A 20,158-nucleotide genomic window follows, 5' to 3' on the forward strand; every position below is an offset into this window, starting at 1 on the left:
GTTTGGGCGCCCCGCACATCATCGTGTTTGATGGTTTTCTGTAGTGGCAGAATGACCTCACAATGCTGTCGTGCTCGGTAATGGTAACTATAGTGATACAGGCCTAATCAAAACACTTAAAAAAATCCCTTTAATGTGTAAACAGTGAGGAAAATTTGGTAGCCCATGGATTATAATAATTTCTAAGTACAGGTGATGCTCACAACGAAGGTAGGAGAAACAGATGCAAACACAATTCAAAAGTTTGCCTTCGCATGAAAGTGACAGACGAGTTATGTCCTCATACATATACAACTGTATTAGACCGTGTTATATTATATCCCCAAAAAGATATGTTCTCTGTTTGGGCGACTAGAAAATGGGATATTTACAGTAGGCATCCGATAGTGGTCAGCTGTCCCAGGTTCACTCCAGATGTTTATTGGGATTTAACGACGTTCGCTCAAGAATAGTGTTTACAGAGAGCTCATATCCAGCTTGTTAAACACGGGTCTGACTTATTTAATGTGTAAAAGGTGGAATTATTTAAGTCTCAAAACGGTTCTGCCCCTTCAGCGAATGTGAACAGGTGCTAATGCATATTCGCACCCAAGGTGCGATATGTGTGCGCTCTTCATACAGTCTGTAAACCCGGAACGTGTTCGCGGTTGTGCGTGTTCGTAAGAGTGTAAACCGTGCAATCATCCTCACTCAGCTTGTCCTGATCAGAACCAAGAAGCTGCATGTCGAGTCGTGGGAGAATGTTGCAATATACTGCTGTACCGTGGCGGTTAGCTTCAGCCGAATTTCTCCAGAAACGGAAGTGAACGCCCTTCCTCTGGCTCGCGGTGCGCGAAGATTCATTAGTGGTAAACAACTTACCTTTTACACGCATCCTGTGCAAATGTGAAAATACACAGCTAATACCTGTTGTTTTTTACTTAAAACCACAAAAGATAAACTACACGCAGTAACACAGAAGTGCTGTAGTACTGACACTTTTGCAGACGTCAATAAAATACGAGCTGAAGTCAAAATATATTTATTCAATGCGGTTAATTTTTATGGCTGCTGTTTTTGCGTAGCTCTCGTTTATTTTGTATGCCCTGCGAGGCCAACCAAACAGAATGGGGGAAAAAAAGTTTTGTAAATAGGGACTAGTGTTCCTCAAAGTAGCTCGGAGATCCACCGGCAAGCTGCAACGTTACTGAGGGGAAAAGCAGTAGGTACAGATGAACACGCCCTAGTCTTTTATAGCTATATCCTAGTAACTAATCCCCTTAAGGGAGGGTATGTAGTACTGGTCTATTTTATTTTCACCGGAGCTGAGCTGTTCACAGCCCAGAGCCAGTGATGTACGACTTAAATGGGTCTGTTTCACACCTTGTCTATTTTTATAACGGCCGGTAATATAAAGTGGTCTGTTCACAACTGCTGAATCAGAACCAGTGCACGACACCCCTGCCAATGTCTCACTTTGTGCAGCATAATTTTTTTTCTTATCCTGTGAGAAATCCCAGTACAAAACAGAATGCAGATGTAATATTAGCCCTCTGTAGTCACTGCTAATGAAGTCTTACACCACTGCGTGTGTGGGTTTATTCAATTTAGTGTTTTAATGATGATAAGAGCAGGTGGAGACTGAATCATGTTTTAATGTTGGTCTTTTCTGTACAGTATCTCTCCATGCATGTATTGCTTTAGAGGTAGTTCTATTCTGTGCGGTACTGTCACAGATGTTCTGATTTCTCCACTAACCACAAAAACATTTTGCAATGCCTGTGGCATGCTGTTGTGAGCCATACTAAAAACAGCTATTTTCATTCTCTATATGATTCCCATTTTGCTGCCTCTTAGTTGTCCCTACCGTTAGGTCTTCCTGTACGGTGGCCCTGAGGTGCCAAGTGAAACAGAGGATAGTGTTTCTAGGAAGGGGGTCTTTCATAGATGAGAGGTGTATGTATACCATAATATACAATACTGTGTGAAGTGTCATGCACAGTTTCTAGGAGACACCATTCTCACACACAATTAAGAGACACCAGTTATCCTAGGCAGCATGTCTGTGGGAGGAAACTGGAGAATCTGTGGGAAGCTCACATGAGCAGGGAGAGAACATGCAAAGTCCATTCAGAATGTGCCCCAGGCTGAAATCGAACCCATCGTCAAAGAGCTGCAAGGTATGGGGGCATTTCTGACCAGCAGCGTAGCATGGCCAAAACACTTGAGTGTGCACTCAGGACATCACCTAAAATGTTCCATTTGCCTTCCCAGAACAGCCAACACAACAGCAGAATTACTGCCCAGAAGGACTGGTGTTGGGGTTGCAGAATGGCATTAACATCCTTCAGCAGATAATGGAAACTGATTAGGGAAGGGCAAATGATTCTCCTTGCCTCTGAGGAGTCAAGTCCCAGTGATCTGTGGTTGGCTATCATGGATTGGGAGACTCTCCTGGGCTGTGATGAGCCAGCATACACGTGGGCCAAGACCTTACTCTGTCTCACCCCCAGATGTGTCTCTCCCACTGTGCATCAGACGAATATGGTTCCCCTTGCTTACACTGATGCTCACTCAATAGCTCAGGCAGGTTCCCCACAGCCAGGTCTTCTAACCCTGGACACAGGCTCTGCCACCATCAGCTGGGGTCTGGCCTCTGAACATCACAGTTTCAGGTCCAGGGCTGTGAAACCCTTACAGTGCTCATGTGCCCTCTACCCAACACCAGTATGCATGCAAGCGGACCTTCTTATCGGCGTTGTGCATGGCTTAGGACAAAAACCAGATTGTATGTTACTGTACATCTCTAGAATCCTCTACTTCTTACAGTCCCACCTTGATTTGGTATAGGAGCTCATACCTGGTTTAGTTAAAGGCCCTTCCTCGTTGCAGACGATGCATTCTTTTTCAGAGAATCAAAGGTGTGAAGGCAAACCATTGTTTTTCACACCTTCACATAACCCATCATTTAAACTGAGGTACCCTCCAGCCCAGTGCCTTTTTCTCAAGGAGACCTTCACCAGCAGAGATTAAGTTAAGAGGTTATCTTGGGGACAGGGAGCTTCTCGCCATTAAGCTCACCCTTGAGGAGAGGAGGCACTGGCTGGCGGCAGCTCAACATCCATTTACTGTTCCACAGCAAGCCAGGTGCGCCCGGGTGAAATCAGTGGATGGCCTTTCTGTGCCTTGTCATGCCCTTCGCTTTCCACGTAGCGTTGCAACAGTATAGTGTCCCCGTCACTATACTGGGGCATTAGGACCCACACAGACCACAGGGTGAGCGCCCCCTGCTGGCCTCACTAACACCTCTTCCAGCATCAACCTTAGTTTTTCCCCGGAGCTCTCCCATCCAGGTACTGGCCAGGCTCACTCCTTCTTAGCTGCAGTGGGCTACCAGTTGTGAGCTGCAGGGTGATATGGCTGCTGGCAGTAATATCTTAGTTAATTAGTTAATAAATTAGTAATCTATGTAATAATAGTGTATAGTAATAAACAGCAAAACTCTTGTGACCGTGGTGCAGAGTTACTGTAAGTGAAATTAGACCTGTTTCAGTTCACAGTACACTGTTAAATATTCTTTCATAAACAAACTAGTGGCTTTCTGAGCTGTTTTGAAAATTATTCGCTCAAAGTGTGTCTCTCCCTTTCTTGTGTTACTTTAGTCAATGCTGGGTAAATGGGGAGATTAACAAAGATCTGTGTCAGGATCTTACTGTACACCCATCGCAATGTTTACATTTTTTAGAGACACAGACCAGTGCATGAGTCTGAGCTTGTTACATTCAGAATGATGTTAGGGGTGGAATTTGCACAGCTTTTCAGAGTCATTTTGTTAACATTTAAGAGAGTAATTACATGCCAGTGTATTCTACATGGATAAACTTTTATTGCAATGAATGCGGTTCTCAACTGTTGCCAGCATTTTTATTCCTTCACTAAAAGAACCATGATATCAATTAATGTTTCAATTTAAAATGGAGCACATTAAAATACACAGTAAGAATACAATTTAAAGACGTCCAGCTTCTCTGGAACACAGTGAACAGCTACTTTGAAAGCTTGTAGCAGGCAAAAAGATCCTTAAAGTCGTATATACACGATATAATATTTTTAATTTGTAATTAATACTTAGGTTTGTGAAACACTTTGTCCTATTTGGTAGGGATCAGTGGATTTTATTAATGGAAGTTCTGGAGTTTCATGAAGGTCCCACAGAAATGTCCATAATTATTCGAATGCCTAAAATGTTCCCAAAAGAGGTTTGCCCCGAATTGAACATTTATCTCTGTGGGTAAAGAACCTGGCTCAGAAACTGCTCTATACTCATGTGTTTCCTAGTGAGGATCTAATCAAACATACAGTATCTGGGTGTCCTCTGACTTTGAGAACTTCAAAGTGTAGGAAATCCAGATGTCGCTAATTTCCTCGTGGTTTACTGTAACAGTACTGCAACCTTTTCACCCTTCATTTTCTCATTATTGCTCTAAAAATAATGCAAACAGTAAATCTTTTGCACTGAAGCCCATTTGAGTCATAACTGGTGCACTGAACCCAACCTGAACAACTCCTGGCTGCACAGTGATTACAAAGAGAATTAAAATTGCCACCTTTGGCTTTTGACCAGAATAATGTCTCGTTTTTGGGTTTTATAGATAATAATGCCACAGTTCATATTGCTCCATAAATCCATTTTGATTAAGCTTGTTAGCTTGACTGGGCAGATGTTTCCCTTTGTGTGTTTCTCAGTTATCCTGTATTGAAAGATGAAGGAGATACTGTAGATCACTCTCCCCTTTCTGGTTTTTAAAGCTTTTAAAGATTTGGGAAGGTATAGCAGATATGTGTGTTCATAGGTGTGCGTGGGCAGGCATAAAGAGTAATCCATTTCGGTCACATAAGGAATTTTTTAAATTAGCAAGAAGTTGTGGAGAAATAAAAAAAAACACATTACTATGTAATTATTACTATGCAAAGTAATGCATTATCACTTAAAAGCAATTTCCCCCAACATCTTATTCTCATTTTAAAAATGAATCCTTTACTAAAGTAAATGTAGTGTATTACACATTAAAATAACTTTCCCCAGTACTGTCTGTAGGATTGTGGGCATCTGTTAGGTTGAAATAATTATCATGTTGCTGCTGGCTGTTCCATTATTAGATGTGTTGTAGTAATGCAAACAAATTTCATGGGAATTGGGTAAATTCCTTTAAATTCAGATATAAAGATCCAACACGGTCAAACAGCCCTGGGTGTCTGTGTTCAAGGTACACAACATTTAATCTACTGTTGAATATGACATATGGTAGTGAGCAGTAAATCTGTTGCGCAGTATAGAAGGCCCCAAACAATAGAGACCTTACTAATTGCTAACCACCAATTTGTTTTGAAAGATTAGTATGTTTTATGTAGTATATAAATGCAGACAAGAATTCACCACCTTTTTTTAAATTCCTGAGGAAATCACAAGTAAAAGTATAAAAAAAAAACAGTTCTTTTAGAAAATGAATCAGGTGTCTCTGAATATTAAAAAAAGATGTGTTTAACCAAACCGGACAACCAAATATTTAACATTTCTAGAAGTTTCGACTTTCACTTTCACAAGTACTCCTGCAAGACTTCAAATAACTTTTTTAGACCTATTTCTGATCAAGATAGACCACAATACAGTATGTGTTTGTAGTTGTTATTGAATCAGTAATAATGAACAGCAGTATTGAGAGACTAATATCTATCTTTACCTGCCACAGATTTTAGAATAATACATTTTTTTTCTGCAATCCTTAGTACTCTATGGCATGCTTCCACTTTACTGAACATCTGTGATGAGTTCAGTTTTCTAACTGGGCTGTGTTTGCAGTCTGTGTACTCGGGTCTGTCAGCTGTGTGTTCATTCTGTGTGTGTTACTCAGTAACAAGAGTTCATGAATAATGAAACTGTATGTTTTAACAAAAAGATTTCCTTTTATGTACAGCATTTTTGTCCCTGTTTGGTTGGAAGCTGTGTCAGTGAAGGAGTGAAAAGACTTAGTACTTGTTGGTCTTATCAATTTTGTTCATAATTTAGGGGTAACTTCAAACATCCTGTCTGATCAAGGCTGTAGCTGGATTGAAAACAGCACACATATTTCAGTAATATGTAGTGCAGTGATACTATCTTTAGAAATCTTTCTTTCTAATTTGTTTGTTAGTGTTTATACTTGCAGTATTGAACAAGCTTAGGTTCAGTAACAAATCTTTCTTTCCCTTGAAATCCCTAACTTGCCTTTTAATTCTGAAACCTCTTTGTTCCCTTGTTGTCCTCTAACAGCAACAGAAAAACTTCAGTGATTCGGGTCTTTCTACCAAAAAAACTAAAAGCCTGCCCTTGCCGCACCCTTACTGCATGTACCTTGAGAGAAAAACTAATCCCACAGCTGAGTCTCATCACACAGGAATCCAGCTAATCAGTACTTTCTTTTGCTACCTGAAAATGTTTGGCATCTGGAATAAGTCAGAGGAAACTACAGGGGTATAGTAAGTAGTGACATCTCACATCTCTTGGCCCAAAATAAATATATATATATCAGCCCTGATTTCTTCACAGGCGAGGGTTTAGTAAGAGAGGCAGGAAACCGGAACTGCTGATAGTTGTATTGCCTTTTTCCGGTACACAGGCGTGTTATAGTCACTCAAAGGGATAGGAGGGGTAGGAGGCAAGAGAGGGGAGAAAGAGTAACGGCTGCTGCTGCTCAGCTTGGGGGTTTGGCACGGGAGAGAGAATATGGGGCCCCATATTTAAGGAGCCAAGGAGAGAGGAAATGAGTCTGCAAAATAAAAGGGAAAAAGACCAGCGTTCAGAGGCTCCCAGACAGATCACTTCCAAGGGCGGACCACTACAATTCCCTCTATAACGGTTCCCCACACTCTGTCACAGGAACCTACTGTGTACAAACCGGTGAACTGTGGCTCTCCGCAACCATCACAGGGCCACTCCTGTTCTAGAGAGTCACATCTCTCAATATTGCACACCTGCTTGGTGGCCGACAACTGGAAAACCCCAGATAATTAATCTTGTGTCCTTAGTCTTTATCTGAGGCACATTGAAGAGCCCTTAATAAAGATTAAAAGGTTTAGAATGTGGCATATTTAACAGGGAGTGGTAGAAACAAAAGGTTTCGAATTCAAGACTGTACAGTACTTTATACAAGCAGCACACAGCAAATACTGGAAGTAAGGAGGATCTGAAGGTACAGGTATAGTCCGATGAGGTAGTTGCCAATGAGACACTGGGATTTGGTTAGAGATGGACTTTGTAGGTATGTAGGTATCGGCTCCCACTACAAGGTGCAAGGGAGGAAGATGAGGAGGGTGGACTAATGGGGAGGCACAGCTAAGTGGATGGTGAGGTGAGTGAGAAGGACGAGAATGGGTATAGAGAGGCAAGGGATTGGAAAGGAGGGCCTAGTATTTTAACTGAGTCATTTAGAGCTGGAATTCAGTGAGAGCTGTGGTTCCCCAGATCCAGAAACGAGACTCACCAATAGGAACCGTGTTTGAGAATCTGACAGTAAAAGCCCTCTGTTACCACGTACTTCTCTTTAGCAGGTATGAAATAAAAGCTTCCAGACGATGGCGCTAAACCCTGAGCTAACTGAAGCTCGTCTGGCGAAGAGGAGACCTTGCCCGAGGGAGAACTTGCAGGCTGCAGATGCCTGGAGGAGATACACAGAACAGAAGAACAGCATCCTGGGATTCATCTCTTCCCAGCTGAACAACGAGGCCCTGAGAAAGTACAAGCTGAGGATGAACGTTCTGAAGAAGTGCTCATACTACCTGGAGGTCCTGCGCAAGGATTTCCCCCATGGGGACCACAGCTACGTAACGAGCTCTACTATTTTCCACCTGATCGATCCCTGGAGGTTCCAGAGGATGAAGAGGATAGGCACCAGCCAGGTGAAAATCCAGCTCTGCCTGCTTGACGAGTTTTATGAGCAGATGAGGAGCGGGAAGGAGGAGCTGGAAGGCATCATGAAGACGTACGACCTGAGTGCCTTCCTGTCGGAGAGCAGCGTTCTCCAACACAAGCTCTCCCAGATCTCCAGAGCCCTCTTCAACTTCAACTCGGTAATTATCCCAGGCAGGCTGCACATGAAACACAGGCTGATCTCGGACATGGGAAATGGCAAAAACCCTCAGGTCGGTCTGGCTGTGACCGTCAAAATGCCGGTTGTCTTCGACAAAGAGCAGTCGGTGGCCTTCCAGGACTCCATTAGGCTGAAGTGGGGTGTCGCGGGCCAGGCCGAGCACAACCCCACAGAGAAATTTGAAATCCGCTACAAGCTCCTCAAGCCTGAAACCAAGGAGGAGGGCAACCAATATGGCACCCTCACCGTGGACACCTGCTGCACAGAGATCAACAGGCTCCTGCCTGATAAAACCTACGAGTGTGCGGTGAAGAGGGCAGAGTATTACTGTTTGATTTATGGCTCCTGGAACGACACCATCCTCCTGAAAACTCAGGCCAGGCCCACGAGCAGCAGAGCCTACAGTCAGAAGAGGAGAAGATTTTACCACTTGTAGGAGACTCTTGGATATACACCATGAAACGAATAAATCTCCTTTTACCTATAACTATAAGATGGTGATGTATGGTCATTGTAAAAGAATATTTCTATACTCTCTTTCAACATCACACCCCAGCAGACAGTGTTGTCACTGTAACGTTCCTGTATGGTGCTGCCTACATACACAAACTAGCCTCTAAGCCAGTAAGCAGCATGGAGTAGTGTTAGGGGGCTCTGGAATTATAACAAGAAGGATGTAGGGTGGAATATCAGATGGATCACTGCTGTTGTGACCTTGAACAAAGTACTTTTTCTCCAGTAAAAATGCTTTGTGGTATAAATGGACACTTTTCAGTTTGTGCTTGTAAATACAAATTTGATCTGACCTTACGTGCCTGGTAATATAAAGGTTTATTATTATAACTTTTGCCCAGGAGTTTTTCTTTGTGGTATTTGTGCTCGCGGATGAAAGGAGAGAGTGGCTAAGAACACAGACTTGGACAGGAACTGAGAAAGCTCTTGTTCCTCTATTTTCTGCGTATAATAAGTAGAAAGTACTTCAAACAACACAACCTAAAGAGACCAGGGATTGATCATGGATGGGTAGCTTGTTCCATACTGCAACTCTTTACCCAAAGAGGGTAGAACAAGCTCACACCCCAAGAAGGCTCTACAGCTGAAACGTTGTTTCCTTTCTTCTCTTTTCAGCATGGAATACACCTGTACTTGTTCCTTTAGAACAAGCTGTAGTCCAGCCATTTTGTAAAAATATACACCCTGGATTAATTTTCTGTCTTAGTATAATGAGGTTCCAGAAACTGTAAAAGGTTTTACCTGTCTGCTGATGTCTTCCTCACCAGTACTCAAGTAAGTATGCCAGATACACTGCTTTAAAGATGTAGAGGTAAAAAGGACTCTCAGGACACACTAATATGGAACACCCATCCTTCCATTTTCTAAGCACTTCTTCCAATACAGGGTCACAGTGGAGCCAGAGGCTATCCTGGCAAGCTACAGGCACAAGGCAGGATACACCCTGTTCAGGACACCGGTCCATCGCAGGACACACACAGGCATACAGTACACACACTCACACATGGGCCAATTCTCCTAGAAGCCCATTAACCTACCAGCATGTCACCGGACCATGGGAGGAAACCAGAGCTTCTGCAGAAAACCCATATAAACACAGGGAGAACATGCAAACTCCACACAGACAGCACTCCAGGTCTGGAATTGAACCCAGGGCCCCAGCACTGCAAGGCTTCAGTGGTAACCACTGTGCCACCTTAATATGGCACATATTCACTTTTGTTAACTACAGGTGTTTCAGAGACAGCTCAGTTTAGAGATTACTAACCAGTTGTCCCCAAACCTAAATATTTTACAATGCATTGAAGCCACTGCAAGAAAGAAATCCAGAATGTACAGTATGTTTTCAGTGGCTTGTATACAAGTACAGTTATGTTTCTCATGATAGATATTGTAAGGGGATGAGGAGCATATTCAGTCATTTCCCAGTTTCTCTGACCTTGATTTTCTGATTATGTTTTGATACCCAGGAACACTTGTCCCTGCTGTCTGGCTTCTCTCTCACACAAGTCACTAATTTGTACCGCATAGTCCAATTCAACCATCTGACTGCTTTATCTTCCTGAAACCCTTCAATACACAAATAACAAACTTGTGACATATGTCTTAAATAATAGCAATGTTTATAGCAAAGTGTATTGGACTTTAAAGGGAATCATTAAACAAATATGCTCTACCTTCAGGCAGATATAGTATATGCTGAAGACGTGGGGCTGTCTCTCTTGCTGGGGGACTGATTTGGTGAAACCTAATGACCTCTTGACAGAAATATCCAGCTCATATTGCTCTAAAACCCTAACATTATTTTAAAAATGCTGTTTTATGTACTGCACAGGAAATCCCACTAACAGAAACCGTTTGAAGTGACAAACAGAAACTATCTGAAGTGATGGTGAGTTATCTGCAGTAGCATGCTTTCTGGGAAATCATTAAGCGCAGTTGTATCGTTTTTACTGCTCTTTTGAATTGTGTAGGTCACTATCACGATAGCAGGTCTGAAACTCTTCCAGGAGCCAGAAAAAACACAAAAGGGAATTGAAGATGAGCAAGTCTAAACAATTTCTTATCAAGCCTCTGGAAAAAAACCCTCACCACGTTTATGGGAACCGCAAAAACCCAATTAACATTTGTGAAATGTGCAATGTGTTTTGCTGGGCCCGTGGAATGAAAAAAGGGCACAGCAAATTAATTATTTTTCAGTCTGCTCAGCAGTAAAGTTTCTGGAGTTTATTGGATGAGCGGATGGTAATAATCTAATAAATAAAAAAATGGAAGGAGGAGTGGCTGACGACTGAGATGCACAGGTGAAGCTGGCAGGAAAACAGCATGCAGGAGAGACGCACGCACAGGAGGGGGCAGACAGGTCTGAGGTGGAATCAGGAGGGGATGATTGATAGCTAGCGAGTGAGAGAGTCTGGAAGCTGGAACTGGAGGACTGGAAACTGGAAAAAACCATGAGTAGTTCCTGAAAGACCTGGAACAGAGCACAGACATACACTTGTGTTAATGACTCAATGGCTGGGCCCTGAGGAATGGGCCACTAGGGGTTTAATTATTGTGTGAGGTTCCCTAATGAGGCTGATAAGTCCGGCCTGATCTCGTTAGGGATGGCCTTGACGAGCTCCTTCCACGTGTGGAATGCGTCGTGGAATTTGATGGAGTTGATGCAGGAGCATGGGAGGTCGTCGGGGCATCACAATGTGCAACACCTTTTTTCTTTTGTTTTCTGATACAGAAGTTTGGAATTATTTCAGCATATAGATGTCCCTGATGAGAATTTGGGTTTCCTATCACCAGGGTTAAATGCTACCATTTCTGCCCTGTGCTGCTCATGAGAGATTGCCACAAAGAATTAAGCTTGCTCTGACAGAAAGAGTCAGCAAAGTGGAAGTAAAAACATGAGCAAGCACACACACAATGATTCCTTGTTCTTGGACTGTCTACAAGGCTTAAATAAACAGCTCAGACAGGCATTCATAAGTATCATGAGCACCAATTCGACACACCCACTGTTTACAATAATCTCCCCAGGCCGTTTACACAAACTGGTACAAACTGTAAAACTCTTTTATGAGTGAAAGATGGTTTTAACTACATTTACTTAACTACATGCTTTAACTGTATTTGAAACCCAATTTCTGTTTATTTCTGTGAGTGAAATTAATGCAGTTTAGCAGAATATACTAGTCCCATTTCATGCCCCATTAGCCTGTAGCTTCTCAAATTCTTAAGCATATCATTAGATTTAGGTAAAAACACATCAAGGCGTAGAATCCATAATTGCCCCCACATAAAGCCATCCCACTGTGTCCCTGCGCACACACCAGTTCTCTCTTCATTGTAGGTGCTCAGCACCTCAGCTGTATGATTGAGCTGTCACACAACTGCTTTCGTGTTGGGCATCTGCACGGTCTCCCTCTCGAGTAGGTCAGAGACAAGATGTCCCTCAGGGTCCCTGCACAAGAGCTTGAGGGGATCTGCCACATACTCAGGGAAGGTGTGGTCTGCTGTCCTCGGGTCATGGAGCTCTGCGGCACAGAGAGTAGGTAAAGGCATGGAGTACTTTAATCATCCGTCTACAAAGGAGCTTTGGAGGGTCACAAAACACTGCCGGGTACTCTCCACCTGTTCCGCAGTCTCTGTTTGTGTCAGATATCTTGAGTGGACATGCTGACCTGATGCAGGGTGTGGTGAAGCAGCAAGAAGTGGTGGTGTCCATCAAGGGCACAGTGTGTTCTGACCCCCCCCCCCCCTCCGTTAACACGTCTGGTGTTGTTGTCGTGGAGACCACAGGCTGTACAAGGAATGTGTTATTCCGGTTGTACTGAGATCACCCTACTGCTATCAGGATGGACCCCACCTAACTAGGCAAATGAGGGGCCACGAGCACCTCACCTGTCTCCACACTATGTGGAAAATACCGCCCCTCCCCCCAGTGCCGGATTTTTTAGGGCCAGCGAAGGAGGGAAACACTAGTGACTAACTAAAAACTAGCTGAAACAACGCGCTTGCGATCGACTCTAGGTGCTCCAAATCAATAATCATACTCTATCTAGGCTGTTCTAGAAACTATAAGTATCGAAGTGATGGTCACTTGATGCACTTTATCACTCACGTGGTTTAGCATTAGAATAGTTTAAAGTGCATCGTGTCAATCGACGTCATTCAATTGGCGTTTATCCCTCTTTTTGCACATTTCAGAGTGAAAGTGCCTAGGACCTACGATCACCAAAATCCGGCTCTGCCCCCTGCCCCGTGTGGCTTATGTCCTGCACTACAGCCTGTGTCATATGCAGGACACAGCTGAGGAGGCCGTCTGTTACATACAGTATATTCCTCAGCAGTCACACTCATGCTGGACGTTCATAGTAGTTACAATGTCCTGAAACCAGTGGGTTGCATATTGGGATTCATTTGGTCTACGCAGGAGAATTGTTACTGGCCCTCATAAAGGTGAGTATTTGCACCTTGCATCCTTTGAATCTTCTAAAGCGATGCCAACTGGACATACTGTGCTGATTTTAGGCACAGTATTGGAGAGGAGGCAGACAAGCCACAACAGTCAGTGCTATTTCTAACTCTAATATACAGTAACTAGGGTGAACATAGTGGAAATTATCTATAAAATTATCTATAGGCAGTAAAACCTACAGTATAAAATTCAATAGGATAGCTGTTGGCACCTGGTGACCCCCCCCCCCCCCACAGTGAGGCTCATGTGGTTGTGTTGAATTTCCTCTTTTATAGTTCCCTCTACTAATCTGATCAAAACTGTTTGCCTAATTTCTCTAAGAAGACATTTTTGAAAAGAAGAAATATTTCTGGTGAATCTGTCACGGTCGTAGTCCCTCTTTTAGAGGGCGCTCCTACCTTTTCCTGTATTGTTCCTAGTTCAGTAGTTTCACCTGTGTCTCATCCCCTTAGTCTTATTTAAGCCCGGCGTCTCCGCAGTTCCGGGCTCAGCTTTGGACGATGGACGCCCGAAAGCCCACCTATCCCCAGGCTCAGGAGCAGCCCGAGGGCACAGGCTTCATCACGGCGTCCTGACCTCTGAGTCCGGGGCTCGGCGCGCCTGGTCCCGTCATGGTTTTTACCTTCTATGTTCCCAGTTTCCCCTTTCCTGTTTTTAACTGTTTTAATCTCGGATGGACCTCCCGGCATTGGACATTGGACTGCGCTCTAACTACCCCTGTGGACTGTATTGGATTTGTTGCTACCCCTGTCTGTCGACCATACCTAACCTTGCTGTGTCTTGCCTGATGTGCTTCTCCAGACACTTCCATGACAGAATCTCCCTCTGATTTATAGAAGGTTTCATAGAAATCCTTAAAAGCCAGGTTTATATTTTAAGGCTGCTGTATAAGATTTTTATTTGGCAGCTTGATAGCATTCATGACTACTTTCTTCCTCCTTTCTTATCTGCCAAGCAAAATGTCTTCCTACCGGTAAAACACTGGCCTTTTAATGCAGAAAATTGCTCATTTTTACGTAGTACGTAGTACGTAGCTCTAAAGATGTGTTGAATCTTCAAATGTTCTTTTCATTGTTGTTTGAATTGACCTTTTTTGAGACTCATATTTAAATATCAAAAGTGGCCACACAGGTTCATTTATTTAGAGTGGTAAGAGGTAAAGAAAAAGAGAGTTCGTAAGTAAGAATTAACTGTAAAAATTATTGGGGGAAATTAGTGGGGAGCCTCTCAGTGCTTCGGCATTCCTGGAAGTCTTTCTGCGATATTTTCTGGAAAGGTGACTCCCAGGAAGTAGGAGCACTGTCAGATTCCTGTGAGGCAAAATGCTCAGGAAGATGTGGGCGAAATAACACACATGCAGCAGTATTGGACTGATTTCAGTTGCTTTTCCTGTGATAAGAATCAGCTTCCTAATGATAAGTAACTTCATCATAGAAGCAGGGATTGGGCTATGTGTGTCAAAAGGTTAGACGCAAGTATTTCTTGAACTCTGTCGGCATTTAATGGTTATCAAAGTGCTTTGCTTACTTTTTTCTTGGAATACGGGGTATACAGGAAAACGTTGAGCCGGGAGAGTCCCATTCCTGTTTCAAACCAACTAAAATCTCTTTAAATTGATCAACCCAAAAGCACCCTTCCCAACAGAGATGAAGTACCAATAGTCCCAATCCATAACAGATGACAGTGAACCAAAGGCTATCTAGTCTCAGAACAATACATCACTGTCTCAGGCCAGTGGCACTAGTTAATGATATAATTAAACAAAGAGTGATTCAGGAAGGTTAAAATTCAGTGCACATCATAGGAGTATATGTTATGTTTCAACTCTCATGCTTAAGTACAAAATTCAAATTTTTGCTAAGAAACCGGGAGTTGAATATAGATTTCTCGCTAGTGAATGACATGCATACAGAACTCTCTCTCTTCCTCAATCGCATTTCCACTCTTCTCAGAGATGGCCAATCTCAGAGCACATTGTGTATTGTGGGGAAAGAAACATGCAAAGTGTTTTACCTTTCCTCCCTCTCTTATCACCAAACACCACATCCTCTAACTTGTTTCATATTCCTGTTTACAAAATGACCATAAGTTGATATATGAGGTTCAAGGAAATCCATTGTGTAAACTAACAGTATTTAGTGACCTTTACAAGACAACCTGCCAAAAACGTACGCTAGACCAAAAAAAAAATAGTATATACACTTTTTATTTAACAATATTATTTTGTAGACAATTTATGTGGAAATATTTTGTGCAACAAGAATGCTAAATAAAGCTCTAACATATTTTAATGTCCTCCAGTCCAAGGACTATCCTACTCTGATGTAAGATAGACAAAGGTTCTTGCTAATTTGGGAATAAAGACAAGGAACAATCAGTACAATAATTCAAATTTCATATATAATGTAAGACAGTGTTAAGACTAAGTTCTCTAAAATGAAGAAGTGAGTAATACCTCCAAATTACTGTCTCACTTACAGCTGGATATCACCTCAATATTGTGACCTGAATAAAACTTCCCTTGAGCCTCAAATGCAATTATTCAATGCTTTCGATTCCTACAATTTCAGAAATTTCAGAAAGCTGTATATGGGAGATATTAACTGGCAACCTACTGAAAGTAAAAAGGTGTGAGCCTGGTTATGACTGTATATAGACATGGACCCACGTGATCCACTACAAGTTCACTACATAGTGAATCAGGTAGAAAAGTAAAAATTTTCTTCATCAAGTGAATTAAGAAGTGTCTTCAGGAAGACCAGATTAATAAACTCACAGTAGTGTTTATCCAGGAGACTGGATTTAACAGCCTTGGCTTAAACATTTTCTGTAGTTCTCTTTAAGACTCACAATGTAGCCAGCTATAGAAGGCTGAATTTAAATACAAGTTAGAAACATCCTTAAATCTCCGCAGTATACAAATCTTAAAAATATGATTATGTTCCAATTAAATAGTTTTCTTCTCATTTTAAGAAAGTTTTTCTGAAGCTATTCAGTGGTTTCCAGATGTTATCATTTAGAGGAAATGCATGAATACCTAAAGACAAAACAAGGTATACAGAATCTACCAGGTTACACTTGGCGTTGAGCTTGTCTACAACAGATAGTGATCTCACCCCCTTGGGCTCTGCATGGTGTTGGAGTCTGATCAACAAGACCGCACAGGTGTAAGGGAATTTGTTGCCGCCCGGGGGAGTAAAGTCATGTGGATCAGATCCTGGAGGTTCCTGTGCATCAGTAAAGCAGATATGTATTTGTCATGTGTAGGTCAAGGCTCTTTTCTAACCCCTTCATCAAGTCCAGGATTGTGGAGGAGCTGGAGTCTATCCTGCCAAGCAACGGGCATAAGGAGGGATACACCCTGGGACAGGACACCAGTCCATCACAGGGTACACACAGTCACAAACACCCACATGCTCACACTTGTTGTCATGCCCCACACTGTACCTCGGAAATGCCGTTCTATCCCTGTCACACCCCACACTCTCCCTCGCAAACGACGTTGCATTCCCAGGACCACTGCTTCACAATCTCATCCCTGATTGAACACATCATATTCTCACATGCACCAGATTCCTCAAATTCTCACTCCCTAACCAATCATCCAATCACTCCCCTTTCCTTTCAGTATTTAAACTCCCCTCACACACCTCTCCATGCTTACTATTGAGGAGCCTCTTGTAGTATTCTCCAGTGTGTGTTTCCAAGCCTTTTGACTGATCTCCTGTTATGAATCTTCTGCTTCTGCTTCTGCTTCTGCTTCTGCCTCTTGACCTTGCCTTCTGGATTTTGACTTTTGGACTGTTTTGGATATCTCTCATTGCTGGACCCTTAGCTTCCCTAATTGACCTTGCCTTCTGGATTTTGACTTTTGGATTGTTTTCGGATATCTCTCGTTACCGGACCCTTTGCCTCCCTTATCGACCCAGCTTTCGGATTTCGTCTTTTGAATCGTCCCTTTGCTACTCCGCGTTCTGTGGGGTTCCGGTCACGCAAAGGATCCTCCAATTCTACCTATAGGTTTCATGACACTTGTTCTCCCAGAAGCCATTTAACCTTCCAGCATGCCTTTGGACTGTGGGAGGAAACCCCTGCAAACATGGGGAGAACACGCCAACACAGATAGCAGCCCAGGTCCAGGACTAGACCCAGGGCTTAGCTCCAGCAGTGAAAGGCAGCAGTGCTTACCACTGCGACACTGTGCCTCCCAGGTTCTTAACTGGCTGCCAAAAAAACTGGAATATTGTGAAGTGAAATTTAATAGAACCATTACGTGGAACGTCTGGCCCCAAAAATAAAGTTATGAAGAACTGCAGCCGAGGGGACTAAAACCCAAATAATTCCCAATGGTGCCTTTTACTATCACAGCTGCTCAGCACTTCCATTAAATGTGAGAACATTTAAACAATTGATTTTGTTTTGTTTGTTTATTTTGCCAGTGTGAGATTTTAAGATAAGATTTTATTGTCCCATGAGGGAATTGTTTTATGGACATCCTGTACATTTAAACAGAATACAAACAAAAAGAAAAACATTGCCAATTATTCTATTACAAAAAATATGAAAAATGTTGCACATCACTCTATTGCACATGTACAGTATCACACATAACAACATGTAACATTTATAACACATCACAAAACATATTGCACTCAAGTGGGTTGTAAGAGTCAAAATTGTGTTTATCCTTGACATTTGTGTTGACAGCTTTAATGGATTGTGGAACAAAGGAATGTTTGTATCTGTTTGACTTACAGTTGGGAACCCTAAAACGTTTGCCAGAAGGAAGAAGTTGATATTCAGAGTTGAGGATGTAGGAAGGATCTTATATAATGTTTCCTGCCTGTTTGATTAGGGATTTTTCAAAGATTGTCTTTCACTCCCATGACCTTCAAAGCTGTCTGGATGAGATTGGGATTTTAAACGAATTGAAAGATTACCAAACCACACTGAAATAATATTGATAATGTTCTCGATTATAGAACAGTAAAAGTGTAGTGTTACTTCCTGTCGAACCCCAAACACTCAGTCTTCACAGGAAAGTCTTAGTCAGCGCTTCTGAACTTTGGAGCAAACGCTCTCAACATGAGTAGTCCAGCACAGGTTACTGTCTATGTGTACACCTTAGTACCTATATGAATCAACCTGAGTGATAAGTTCGTTGTGGATTACTACCTGTGAGTGATCACTAACTGCTCTGGGATCAAAAACTATTTCTCTTTTTTAGAAAAAAAACTTTTTATTTTCTTTTTTTAACATTCAGAATTAGGCTATTCTTGTCCACACCATTGCACAATGCTTTGGATTTCTGATAGAGATAGATAGATAAGACTTTATTGATCCCGAAGGGGAATTGATGATATGTACAGTATACAGATGAGCTGCTACCTCTATGCATTAAGCCAAGAACAGCTGTATCATCTAAAAATTTGAAAATTAAGTTGCTTTGACTACTGCTTGTACATTTTTATAAAGTGTGAACAGAACTGGAGAGCTCGCACAGCCCTGAGGGGCACCTGTGCTAATAGAACATGATTCGGAAAGAGTTTTGTTGACCCTGATATACTGTGGTACCATCTTATAATGTTATGGCTAACGGACTTCAACTTGCTTATCAATAGATGGGGCTGCAGCGTATTAAATTAAGTCCACAAACAGCATCCGAGCATAGGCATTGGGGTCCTCTAGGTGCTTTAGAACAAGATGCATAATGCTTTTGATTGCATCATCGGTGCCCCGTGTTTCTATGCAAACTGATATGGATCCAGTACAGTGTTCACTTCTGAGCACAGCATGGATACCATAATCCTTTTTAAAGCACTTCATAACAACAGACAACAGTGCTACTGGCCTGTAGTCATTGTTATCTGAGGGACAGGGCTTTTTGGATATTGGCACGATTATTGCTTTTTTTCTCAAAGCGCTGGAAAAGAGTGAGAGTCAACAGACTTCTGAAACATAGGACAACATCCTGGTGTTAATTCCTCTGCACAATTTTTTAAAAGAGAGGCAGTGATGCCATTGGGGCCTGTTGCCTTTTTCCCAGATACGTTTTCTTTGAACACAGATTTTCTTTGATTCCATCCGCAAACACAAAAATAAAGCCAAAGGCTTATATGGGAGGCATCATCTGTGTCACACAAGTCATGATATTGTTCCCCTGTCCTGCACTGTGTTAAACTGCTTTCTGAATGCCCTTGCTGGATGTTGCTGACACTAAATAACTGCTTATTTAGCATGTATACTTTGAGCCTGGGAATGTCTTCCCAGGAATAGTGCGGTATCAGAATATCTCGTTCTTTAAAGCAGCAAGAGTTCCAGAAAGTCACACGGATGACATCTATCACTTGTTCTAAAGTCTGAGGTCAGGAGTGTGATAGTGCAAGCCTTTGCTTTGGCCATGGCCTCCTCTGGGAGTGAAAATTGGACACGATTGGCTTAATTACTTGATTTGTGTCCTGTGTGACTGAGATGCCACTGGAAGAATATAGGACTAATTTGATTGGCCCAGTAGGTAACAATTGGTTGGTAGCATCGAGAAGGTGCTTCTCAAAAAATCGTGATTATTGAAACAATGATTCAGAAGAGAATGTAACTGATGTGTTACAATGGGTTAGTTGTATATTCTGGGAAGCCAGCAGCCATGTCACCCTGCAACTTACAATTGGCCAACCCACTAAAGCTAAGCAGGTGTGAGCCTGGTCAGTACCTGGATGGGAGACCTCCTGGGAAAAACTAAGGTTGCTGCTGGAAGAGGTGTTAGTGGGGCCAGCAGGGGGCGCTCACCCTGCGGTCCATGTGGGTCCTAATGCCCCAATATAGTGACGGGGACACTATACTGTAAAACGAGCGCCATCTTTCGGATGAGACGTAAAACCGAGGACCTGCCTCTCTGTGGTCATTAAAAATCCCAGGGTGTTTCTCGAAAAAGAGTAGGGGTGTAACCCTGGTCTCCTGGCCAAGTTTCCCATGCCTCCTAATAATCCCCCTCTATGAATTGGCTACATTACTTTGTTCTCCTCCCCCCCCCTCCCCCCCCACTCCGACGGCAGGCAGAGCGACGCGCCGG

At 42.6% G+C, this 20,158-nt stretch overlaps 1 protein-coding gene across 4 annotated transcripts; it reads left to right on the forward strand.

Moving 5' to 3' along the window:
• The first annotated feature begins 108 nt into the window (after window positions 1–108).
• On the forward strand, window positions 109–8,592 carry LOC102688680 (fibronectin type III domain-containing protein 11). Of its 4 annotated transcripts, none has more exons than XM_015364667.2 (3): window positions 113–210; window positions 6,290–6,495; window positions 7,564–8,592. In XM_015364667.2, exon 3 carries the CDS (start codon window positions 7,591–7,593, stop codon window positions 8,539–8,541), a length of 951 nt encoding a protein of 316 aa, XP_015220153.1. In that variant the 5' UTR covers window positions 113–210; window positions 6,290–6,495; window positions 7,564–7,590; the 3' UTR covers window positions 8,542–8,592. The 4 variants fall into 4 exon arrangements, with proteins under 4 accessions (XP_006639519.1, XP_015220151.1, XP_015220153.1 ...); XM_015364666.2 differs by having other exon boundaries at window positions 7,567–8,592; XM_006639456.3 differs by lacking the exon at window positions 6,290–6,495 and having other exon boundaries at window positions 109–210; window positions 7,567–8,592.
• The last annotated feature ends 11,566 nt before the right edge of the window (window positions 8,593–20,158 follow it).

The sequence above is a fragment of the Lepisosteus oculatus genome, chromosome 16, assembly GCF_040954835.1.
Source record: "Lepisosteus oculatus isolate fLepOcu1 chromosome 16, fLepOcu1.hap2, whole genome shotgun sequence".
NCBI classification, from domain to species: Eukaryota; Metazoa; Chordata; class Actinopteri; order Semionotiformes; family Lepisosteidae; genus Lepisosteus; species Lepisosteus oculatus.